General features: G+C 40.0%; 1 protein-coding gene across 3 annotated transcripts in view; it reads right to left on the bottom strand.

Moving 5' to 3' along the window:
• zgc:77752 (uncharacterized protein LOC393862 homolog) overlaps positions 1 to 10,640 on the bottom strand; it is a 44,549-nt gene extending 33,909 nt beyond the window's left edge. For 2 of the 3 annotated variants that reach the window (XM_048553741.2, XM_048553739.2), the window contains exons 1-3: positions 10,495 to 10,640; positions 6,575 to 6,646; positions 2,658 to 3,068 (exon numbers count right to left, since the gene is read on the bottom strand). In XM_048553741.2, the coding sequence (XP_048409698.1) occupies positions 2,658 to 2,836 (179 nt within the window). In that variant the 5' untranslated portion in view covers positions 2,837 to 3,068; positions 6,575 to 6,646; positions 10,495 to 10,640. Of the gene's footprint in view, positions 1 to 2,657; positions 3,069 to 6,574; positions 6,647 to 10,494 lie in introns of those variants that run through there. The other variant, XM_048553740.1, reaches the window with a different exon arrangement.
• Between the last annotated feature and the right edge of the window lie 847 nt (positions 10,641 to 11,487).

Consider the following 11,487-nt stretch of genomic DNA (forward strand, 5'->3'; position numbering starts at 1 on the left):
CTCCTTGTTATCTCAGATTCTCCAGCATCTGCAGTTCCTACTAACGCTAAATTAATCTAGTCCCATTTTCCAGCATTTAGCCCATATCCTCCTAAACCCTTTTTATTCATGTACCTGTCCAGGTGCCTTTTAAATGTTGTAAATTGTACATGTCTCCACCATTATCTCTGGCAGCTCATTCCATTAGCACACCCACCTCTGTGTGATAAAGTTGTCCCTTGGGTCCCTTTTAAATCTTTCCCCTCTCACATTATGTCCCCTAACGTTGGACTCCCCTACCCTGTGAAATAGGCTAGTCAACCTATCCATGTCTCTCATGATTTTATAAACCTCTGTAAAGTCACCTCTCAGCCTCTGACACTGGAGAAAACAGTCCCAGCCTATTCAGCCTTTCCCTATTGCTGAAACCCTCCAGCCATGACAATATTCTTGGAAATCTTTTCTGGTCCCTTTCAAGTTTCGCAACACCCTTCCTATAGCAGAGAGACCAGGATTGCATACTGTATTCCAAAAGTGGCCTAGCTAATATCCTGTACAGCTACAACATGACCTTCTCAACCCCTATGTTCAATGCACTGACCAATAAAGGGAAGCATATTAAATGCCTTCTTCATTATCCTGTCTACCTGTGAATCTATTTTCAAGGAACTATGAACCTGCTCTCCAATGTCTCTTTGTTCAGCAATATCCTCAGACATTACCATTTAGTGTGTAAGTCCTGCCCTGATTTGCCTTTTTAAAATGCAGCATCTCACATTTATCTAAATTAAACTCCATTTGCCAATCTTCGGCCCATTGGCCCATCTGATCAAGATTCCATTGTACTCTGAGGTAACCTTCTTGGCTGTCCACTACACCACCAATTTTAGTGTCATCTGCAAATTTACTAACCATACCTCCTATGTACACATCCAAATCATTTATACAAAATGACAAAATGCAGTACACCCAGCACTGTTCCTTCTGGCATACCAGTGGTCACAGGCCTCCAGTCTGAAAAGCAATCCTCCACCACCACCATCTGTCTTCAAGCTTCAAGGTAGTTCTGTATCCAAATGGCTAGTTCTGTCTATATTCCATATGATCTAACCTTGCTAACCAGTCTACCATGTGGAATCTTGTTGAACACCTTACTGAAGTCCATGTAGATCATTTCCACCACTTAGCCTTCAATTCTCTTCGTCACTTCTTCAAAAAACTCAATCAGATTAGTGAGACATGATTTCCCACACATAAAGCTACGTTGACTACCTCTAATTGATCCTTGCCTTTCCAAATACGTGTAAGTCCTGTCCCTCAGGATCCCCCTGAGCATTGATGTCAGGGTCACCGGTCTATAGTTTCCTGGCTTTTCCTCACCACCTTTCTTAATTAGTGGTACCACATTAGCCAACCTCCTGTCTTCCGGCAGCTTACCTCTGGCTATCAATGATACAAATATCTCAGCAAGGGGCTTAGCAATCACTTCCCTAGCTTCACATAGGGTACACCGGATTGGGTCCTAGGGATTTATCCCTCTTTATGCGTTTTAAGACATCTAGCACCACCTTCTCTGTAATGTGATCATTTTTCTAGATGTAGTTATTTATTTCCACAAGTTCTCTGTCTTTCATATCTTTCTCCACAGTAAACACTGATGCAAAATACTCATTTAGTATCTCCCCCATCTCCTGCAGTTTCACGTATAGGTGGCCTGGCTGATCTTTAAGGGGCCTTATTCTCTCACTAGCTATCTTTTTGTCCTTAATTAATTTGTAGAATCCCTTTGGATTCTACTTAACCCTTTATGCGTTGCAAACTTCAAAGAATTATATATCAGAACCCCTAGGTCCCTCTGTTCTACAACACTACCAATGCTTTATCATTAATTGTATAAGTCCTACCCTTATTCATTGTATCAAAATGCAATACTTTGCATTTCTCTACATTGAAACCATCTGCCATCCTTCAGCCCATTGACCCATTTGACCATCTTGAGCTTCAGTAGTCCATTTGGTGTTTATACAGTCAATGTTCTGCTAGGTAGGGAATTCTAGGCTTTTGAATCAGCAGTAAGTAAAAGGGGATATATTTCCCAGTCAGGATGGTTCCAATCATCCCCTGGTGGGGTTTCTGCAGGGGTGCCAGGAGCAGCTGTGGCCAACAAAAAGATTTAAAAGCATTGTCTGGCAGCAGCATCACCCACCTCCACTGCCATTGTCTGATGGTTGAAAATCCTTCTATCTTTACTTGGATGGTAGATCCAGTGGCAAACTTTTATTGGTCCTCTCTGGGAAGACCTCTCAGGTGGATTTCCTGACAGTGAGTCTAGAATCAGGACCTGAAAATAAACTTGATGCACAATTAATTTTAAAGTGTGTGCAATTCTAACTTCAAAGGGGATACGAATGGTTTCCTTCTGTGCTGTATCTCTCTATGATTTTATGAACATGTTGATGGAAGATCGTAATGCTAATCTTCCCTTCTGTCATACGGTGACACTTTCCAGTATCTATAGATTTTTTTTGGCTTCACGCAAAGTATTCTTGCTCAAAACCAAGTTGTGCAATCTTTCACTGGGAAATGTAAGCCCACACTGGATTTCCTTTATCTGGCTTTCTTGTTACTCCCAGCGACCTTGCTTTTTGACTTGCGACACAAGTGGATGTGTGACCTACCATGCTGAGAACACACCCCGGATTGCTTGCTGCTGTAGAGTCCATTCACCAGGTCCCTCATATCGACATTCCTTTCCCCCACACACCAAGGAGCAGATTAGATGTGGGGGTACTGCCTTAATGAGAAGCTCTCGAGTCTGGGAATAGGAGGGGCGTGGGTTTGGGATTTGCAGGGTCATGCCAGGGTGAGGAAGGAAGGGCTGGAACACTTCTGAAGCAGAATGAGGAGGCTAGTGAGAAGACTTCAGACCAAAGACAGACACATGGACAGCAGAGGGGACATGGGTAGTGTCTGACATTATTAGACACCAAAAATATAAGATAACATATTCAGGATATCCAATTATACAATGGGAAATATGGAAAGAGGAAGGGAGAGAAGGAAGGGATGAGGGACTGAGGAGCAGAAAGCTGAGGGGGGAAGGGAGTAGGTGAGGGGGAGGGGAAGGAAAGCACAAAAGAGGAACAAAAGTTTAGGTTCACAACTTACACTGTTAAAGAAGTGTTAACTTCACTATGCAAGAAGAACATGCATACAAACATATGAACCTAACACATGAAGCAAATCATTCAGCCCCTCAAGCCTCCTCCACCATTTAATAAGATCATGACTGATCTGTTTGTGTTTTGAATGCCACATTCCCGTCAACTCCCAATAACCCTTGATTCTCCTGCTAACAATAATCTATCCATCTCTGCCTTAAAAATATTCAGTAACCCTGTTTGCACTGCCTTGTGAGACAGAGAATTCCAAAGTTGCACAACCCTCTGGGGCAAACAATTTCTACTCATCTCTGTCCTGAAAGGGTGAACCCTAATTTTAAAACTGTGTCCCATAAGTCTAGACTCATCAGCAGAAACATCCTTTCCACATCTATTTAATAAAGACCATTCAGAATCTTATACAGTTCAATCAAGTCACCTCTCTCTCTTCTAAACTCCAGTGTCATTAAGTCCAGCCAATCCAAAAGGTGTAGTCATTGCAGTAGAAGACCATACAAAGTAGAAGAAGTAGGCTATTCAGCCCACCAAGCCTGCTCTGCCAGTGAATGAGATCATGGTTCAGTTAATAATTCCCAATTTCACTTTCCTACCATTTTCATATAACCCTTGATTCCTTACTGATTAAAAATCTTAGTGTTGAATATATTTAACTAACCCGCCTTGACAGCGTTCTGCGTTAAAGAGTTCCACAGCATCACTACCCCCTAGAAATTCCCCCTTAAACAGATGGTTTCTTATTCTGAATTATTTCCTCTGATTCTAGACTGTTCCACACAGGGAAACACCTTCCCGCCTCTACTCTGTCAATTCCCCTAAGAATATTGTTTCAGTAAAATTGTCTTTCATTCTTCTAAATTCCAATACGATCAAGCCCAATTTATTCAAACACGCCGCATGAGAAAATCCCTCCATATCTGGTAGTGGCCTAGTGAAACATCTCTAGGCCTTCTCCAATGCCTGTATATCATTCTGTAGATAAGGAACCACAACTGTTCACATTTTTCCAGCTGTAGTTGACTAATGCCTTGTACAGTTTTAGCAAACCCTCTCTATATCTGTACTCCATTCTCTTTGAAACAAAGACCAACATTGTGTTTTTGTCTTGTGTCCTGCTGAATTTAGATGCTAACGTTTTGTAATTAACAAATGACAATTCACGAGTCTACCTGCAGTCTTCCTGTAGCTTTCTGCAGTCTTTTTTAAAATAATAATATTGGCAACAAAGCCAATTTAAGCAAATAATCTGTTTTAGTGATATTTGACCGTGGGTAAATATTGGCCAAAATACCAACAGAATTCCCCTACTTCAAATTCCCTCTTCTTCAAAACAGTGCGATGAGATTTCCTATGAGTTCACCTGAGAGAACATTTTACAGGTCCATCTCAGAATACAACTGTCCCTCAGCTTAACAGTCCATTCAAAAGACAGTATGTCCAACAATTATATAACAAGAAAATTCACTCTCACGAATCTACTACTGGTTGTTCCAGCAGTCCTGGAATAGAATACTTTCGGTATTGTAAACTGCAAGGAGCCCAAGTAGGTGTGCAAGATAACAAAGTGTGGAGCTGGATGAACACAGCAGGCCAAGCAGCATCTCAGGAGCACAAAAGCTGACGTTTCGGGCCTAGACCCTTCATCAGAGAGGCTTCTCTGATGAAGGGTCTAGGCCTGAAACGTCAGCTTTTGTGCTCCTGAGATGCTGCTTGGCCTGCTGTGTTCATCTAGCTCCACACTTTGTAATCTTGGATTCTTCAGCATCTGCAGTTCCCATTATCTCCAAATAGGTGTGTGCCTGCTTTTCAAAATAAAATGGCTCAGGCTGATCTGACTGTTTGGAGATCTAGCATTATGCAATTTGGAGCAAAAATAGCCCAAGTTTGATCATTAACAAAAAATAAAGGACTGCAGATGCTGAAAATATGAAATAATAGAAAGCTCAAGTAACCGAGCAGGTGTAGCAGCATCTGTGGAGAGAGAAACAGAATTAATGTTTCAGGTCCAGTGACCTTCTTCAGAACAGTTCTACACAATCCAGTAGCCAAGCTGCTCCTTTGGGAAGGTGCTGAGACCAGTCTTCGTTCACCATTATCCATGGATGGGCATATAGGCTGTGAAACCTGACTGATGTATTTCTAAGATATGCCATCAGTGTTGACAGGAGATCCTACTCAGTACCTGGATGGATGGCTGCATGTACATTCACATCTCCCAGGAAGGAGATGCTCTGAACACAAAGGTGATGATTCACATGCAGCAACTGGGCTGAACAGGCCTTGGCCTTTAATTACTAACTGCTCGCCGACTGAAGGGGGCTCTCCATTCACAATATATGAATGGTCAAAGATGGCAGAATGACCAGCAGAAATATTTTAAACATGTTTTGAAAGTCCAACTGATGGGGATTTGCTCTGACCTTAACGGCTGGGAGGGTGTGCACTGAACTGCCACAATGGTGAGTTCTGCTTCACCAGAGTGTATGGCTGACTTTTAACAAGGTGAATAACGAAGGCCGAAGATTTTTGAGCAAGAAGAAAGCTCAGAAAGGCATGATATCCCTCATTTGCCGATGGAGAGAGCAACGTAATTACCTTTTGTCCCATCAAGAGTTATTCACTCTTTTACCTTCCATTTGTACCCCTTTAAACTTGAATAAATTCACTTCTACTTCATACATCTTCTGCCTCTTTCTCTTTCCATTTATTTTTCTCTTTCCCTCACTACCCTAGGATTCAGTGGCAAGCATCTTTCTCACATCTAAGGGCCACTAATTTTGTTTTACTGGCGCTGTGACTATTGGTTTTATTGCTCCTGGTTAATGGAGGTGAAGAATCTGCTAAGGTTTCTATGAGCACTGGATGACAGTAAAGGAGTACAAGATTCAGAAATATACAGGATTACATTCAGCTAAATCATTCGAAGGGACTAAGGCCCTGTCACACTTCTCAGAGGGACACAGAAGTCCCATGGCAGAGCAGATTAATCTTTCTCAGTGTTTGATCAATATTTATCCCTCAATCAATTTAAATAAAACATGTTTTCCATTGCCGTTATCTCATTGCTCTTGCTGACAGCTGTACTGATATTGGCTAATGTGCTTCCTAGATTAAAGAAGTTCAAAAAGAATGTATTTAATTGTCTATAAAATGTATTGAAATGTCCTAAGATGCATAACATATGTAATATAAAAGCAGATCTTTTTTTCTTGTTTCAGCAGAACCCACCCTCTGGACTCACAAAACTAATTAGTTCACTGCATGAAACACATCAACATTGCTAATTCCAAAAGAATTGCAACCCAAAAAGAAACAGAGTCTTCAGTAGGGGAGTGAGGGGAGAAGGATTGGAAGTAAGTGAAATAAAGTGTTCACATTTATTATCTGTACAAAATGTCAATATGTAGATTGAATACCTGTCAGTCCGTGAGGTTCAAAGAGAAATATTACAGGTTGATCCAGCACTGGATAGCAGGACCTTGTACAAGCTGCACAAATAAAGAATAGTTAAATTGCCTGGTCAGAAGTAGTGTCACCAGTCCAAATCACAAAACTAAATGGATTGTTTTTACAATCCTCAATTCTTTGACGATGCTTTGATTTTATCTGAGGTGATGATCAGTTTGTGGTTCACTTGTTACTTGGTTGGATCTGCAAACTTTCTTTCTCCTTTAGGTTTATTTCTACAGCATCTCTGACTGTCGTTTTCTGCTCTTTCAATAGAAAATTAGAAATGACAACTTCACAGAGGAAGAAAGTAGAGAAAAGATTGACGCAGCCAACTTAGGTGGTCTTCTTGCTTCTCTCTATTTGGTTCACTCTCCTCATACAGTCTGTGTTAAACTGTAGCCTAGCCAATCACGGACTTGTTGCCATGCTGAACTCTCCTGAACCCATAATAACTTTGTCTGGGTTTAATGACTCCAAAAATTAATATTGTTTTATTTGCACCAATTAGATTCACGTATTTTCCCAAAGCTAGAAACTACACCTTGTCTTTTTTCTTGATTTTAAGGCAGTGTCCATTTTTCTCAATGCATAGCCGAGAAAAGATGGTTGCTTGTAATTTGCAATGTATATCCATGTGAACTTTAATCTTTTGTGATTATTGGCAAAACATTAAGATGTAAAACAGAAATTCTGACTGTCTTTTGGTGCTATACTCCCAAAGTAATTTGGGCAGTAGTAGAAATTTTTTTTGATAAGTATACACATATGAAGCACTTCTTTTTAACATTGTGTGCAACAGGTTTCCTAATAATATTAGCACATAGGCCTAAAACAGTGTCATCATCACTACATCTGGCGATACTCACTAGATGTTATGCATGACACTGATTTACACAATTAGAGACAAAGCTTTTCCATGGTTCTGATGAGACACAGCACTTGGAAAGATTCCAATCACTGTTAATATCCTTGATGCATTTTATATCTCTAAACACAATAAGCTGTGTAATCATTTGACAACACCAGCTGTGTATTAAATTATATATAAAGTTTGATGTCTACACAAGAACATCAGAAAACAATTGCTACCATATTGATTAATTTCCTTAGACAAATGCACTGAGTAAACGTCTGGTCCTTTACAGGATTGAGAATTAATAAACATCATCAAATACTCCAAGTTTTGGAACTGCAGGAGCATTGGAGGTAAAGGGCATTATAACAGAATGGGACCCAAGAATGAGAAAGTAGGATGGAAGGACAGAAAGAGATAAGCACTTCAGCTTGATTCTCCTTGAGTTTTTTTTTCAAAGTGCTCCCCAAGGAAATTGTTCTCAAACACTCACTGCACTGAAAAGTAATTTTCAAGAATGTTTAGTGCGGCAGAAATCAGTCTTCAATCCTGATTCCATTCATTAGGTATCAGTCTATAACCGAATTTCTGTTCCCTGCGTCAGTCAATAAGTTTTTTTTTTGTTATTTAGGATTGATTATTGCAGTCGATGCTTTGTACACAGATATTTAGGACAGACTTGTTAACATTATTGAAACCCTTTAGATTAAAGAGGCAGAGGCAGTATGGATATGAAATAGGCCAAGAGATGGAAAGCAAAGTGGCTCTACCTATTATTTTTTAGACCAGAGAGAACTACGTAGTTGTATTTCCAGAGGCCAGCATCAGAACTGCTGTTCTTTTCGACAAATATTAATGACTTGGGCTTTGGTATATAAGCATGATTTCTAAATTTGCAGATGGTACAGAATTTGGAAATGTATGAAACTGTACCATATTTTTTTTATGGCTTTATTTGCACTAAATTTCATTCGCTTGTACTTTATGTGCTCACAAATCTACAGTGGCCCCTATGAATCACTGTCTCAATTATAAAATGATCGTACCTATTTTTGAAAGGCTCCAAGCTCTTGCTCTTCCCTATCATTGTAATCTGCAGCATCTATAACCTTCTGAGGTTTTTGCAATCCTGTAATACTGGCATGTTAAGCACCCTGCTTCTAATTACACCACAGTTGGTTGTACTGTTTTCAACCACCAAAGTACTATGCTTTGTACTATCTAAGTACTATCTCTCTTTCGTTCTCTAACTAAAAGTAAGTAAAGTCACCATAGTCCTAATGGACCACACATTTGCTCTTTCATTAGAGAGAGACAAATGATGGTGGTTATTCTGAGGGTCACGGCAACTCAGGTGAAGGGAGAGGTTGAGAAGAGTCCTTCATGGTAATCTCACCTCGTGTAGGAATTGAACCCATGTTGCTGGCAAATCAGCCATCCAACCATCTGAACTAACCAAACCCCAAAAATATAATCATTGAAGGGGCACCTGGGTGCTCCTTAAAACTATCTCCTTCACCAAGATTTTGATGCTATATGCTAATATGTTGATTTATAACACTCCTATGAAATTCCTTGAGATCTTATACTACGTTAAAGCTGAAATGTGGACACAAGTTGTCATTGAAGTATCAGAATTCAAGACATATGTTGATGAAATGGACAGATACATGGCAGATTAAGTTTAATGCTGAGCAATGTGAAGTGATGCAGTTTGAAAGGAAAAGTGAGTAGAGCCAAATTAAACACAATGGCACAAATTTAAAGGAAGTGCCAAAACAGCAAAACTTTGAAGGTGACAGACAAGTTGACAAGACTTGAAAAAAAACTGGATCAGTCACTTTATAAATAAATGCTAGATAGTTGATGGCCTGAGGATATAGACTTAAGGAAATGGGCACAACAGCCAAGAAAGAGTTAAGGAAATGCTTGTTACATGATGAGTTTGTATGATTGAATATGAAGAAATACCTTGGCTAAAAAAAAGGAAGATGATTCAATTCCTTACAAAATTGAACTTGAAAGTGGAAAAGAAGTAACTAATAAGTAATGTCACTGAAGTCCCACAGAACGATAGTGCTGCTCTCCCATCAGAGGGGGATGACTGGTGTTAGTTTAACGTCGCGGCCACCATGCCTCAGTCAAGAGAGTGTCGAGTTTACCAGAAGAGATGTAGCACTATAAGGTAAGAACAGGGAGTGGCACTAAAAGGAAAATCTCCTTCAAGGCACAATGGGCTCGAACGCTTTCTTCTGTACTTTAGAACTTGGTCATTTCATGTGAAGTGCACTAACTGTGTTGTGTGTATTGTGTTTTCTACTAAAATTAATACAGCTAAAACAGTCGTTATGGTCAGTCAGTTGTTTCTGTCAAGCAACAGTGAGTTATCTTAAGTGAGACTAGTGCTACTAACTAGAGTAGGCAGATATGAAATCACTAGTTAGAATTAGCACATGGGCAGGGATTGCGAGTGAAGAATACCTAGAGCTGGTGTCACAAGTTAGGATGCATGGAACTGGGATCACTAGTTACAATAAGTAGGAATGAGACTTACCATTGACAGTCTGTGAAGCTAGGAGTAAACAGGTGTCGTTCTTTTTGCTGGGGATTACTAGTAAAGGTCCTGGGATGGAGTTTAATATTTAGATTCTTTGGGTTATTAACTAGAGTCTGTGAAGCTTGGATTACTAGTTGGAACTTGTCAAGTTGGAAGGACAAGTTTAGGTTTAAGATTTTGCTGATTACTGGTTGAGTACTCACAGTTTACATCACAACTTAGTTTGCAAACAACTGGGATTCTTGGCAGGGTTAGGGACAATCCGTTTCATGTCCCTGCTCAGTTTGTAATAGCTCACAGTTGCTTGCTAGTTTGGGTCAAAAGGACATGCTGAAACAAAGTGCCCAAGTGAAGGATAACTTGTTTAAAAATAGCAAAATGAGAAGATATATTTAAACACTGGCATCAGATTGCTCCAGTGCAGGAAATAATCCCTCACGCAGCAGCCAATTACACAGAGAAACAATTGCACTCACCTGCTCAGCTTGCAGGCTTCCTGGGTTCAAAATATTCACAAATGTGTTATTGAATTTCTGGCCTAGAGAAGCAGTACAAAACCAGCAATGAACTTGTGCCTTCTTCATCCACTGCAATTCACCTGTTCAGGAGGTGCACTGGCTTATACACCAATATCAGGTAACCATGGTGCCTTTGGTTTACCAGATATTTGCACCTGATTCCGTATACAAACACCTTATCTCTGCAGGGTCCTAGTGTACATCATGTTCCAAGACAGTAGTCTGCTTCACTTAAAAGGTGTGATGTTAAGTGTTAATTCATAGCTTCCAAGCAAAATTTAAGTCTCATTGCCATGTGACTGGCGCAGGGAAATCTTAGTAACCTCCCCTAATGGAGATAATGTCCACCCCATTTCCATCTACTCTGCTCAAATCCTTCAGTAGATTGTCAAGTGCTCTCATTGCTGAATAAAGGAAAATTGGAGTGAGGACAACTGAAGTCAGGATAAGGGGAGTGAGAATGAGGCGAGTGTAAGTGCTTCGTTCTTACATTGTAACAGTGACTTCACTTAAAGTACTTTATTGGCTGTGAAGCATTTTGAGATTTTCTGAGGTTGTGAAAGGCTTTCGTTAAATGCAAGTCTTTCTCATCACGACAGTGAGAATAAGGGAACTGAGGATAAAGTGGAAAAATGCAGAATTAAGTTAAAGTAATTGACTGTCTAAGAATTCTGGATAAGAGACTTGAAAATAATAGGAATGCTTAATGAAAATAGAATAAAAGAGTGAGAATAATCAACATTTTATTTCCATTGAATGGAAGATATTGGCACTGACAAATGGAGATTGGATTGTTGACTGTGACTTCTGGGAGTGTCTGTTTCAAAAAGCATTAAAAAGAAGAAAACTAATCTCAGTGAATTGTACCTTGTTAACCAAATCTCTTCGTCTGTAGCAGGGAGTGCCACGCTGGTGTGGGGTTCCCGAGCCACACCACAGATGGGGCTTAAT

This window comes from Stegostoma tigrinum, chromosome 25 (assembly GCF_030684315.1).
Source record: "Stegostoma tigrinum isolate sSteTig4 chromosome 25, sSteTig4.hap1, whole genome shotgun sequence".
Classification (NCBI taxonomy): domain Eukaryota; kingdom Metazoa; phylum Chordata; class Chondrichthyes; order Orectolobiformes; family Stegostomatidae; genus Stegostoma; species Stegostoma tigrinum.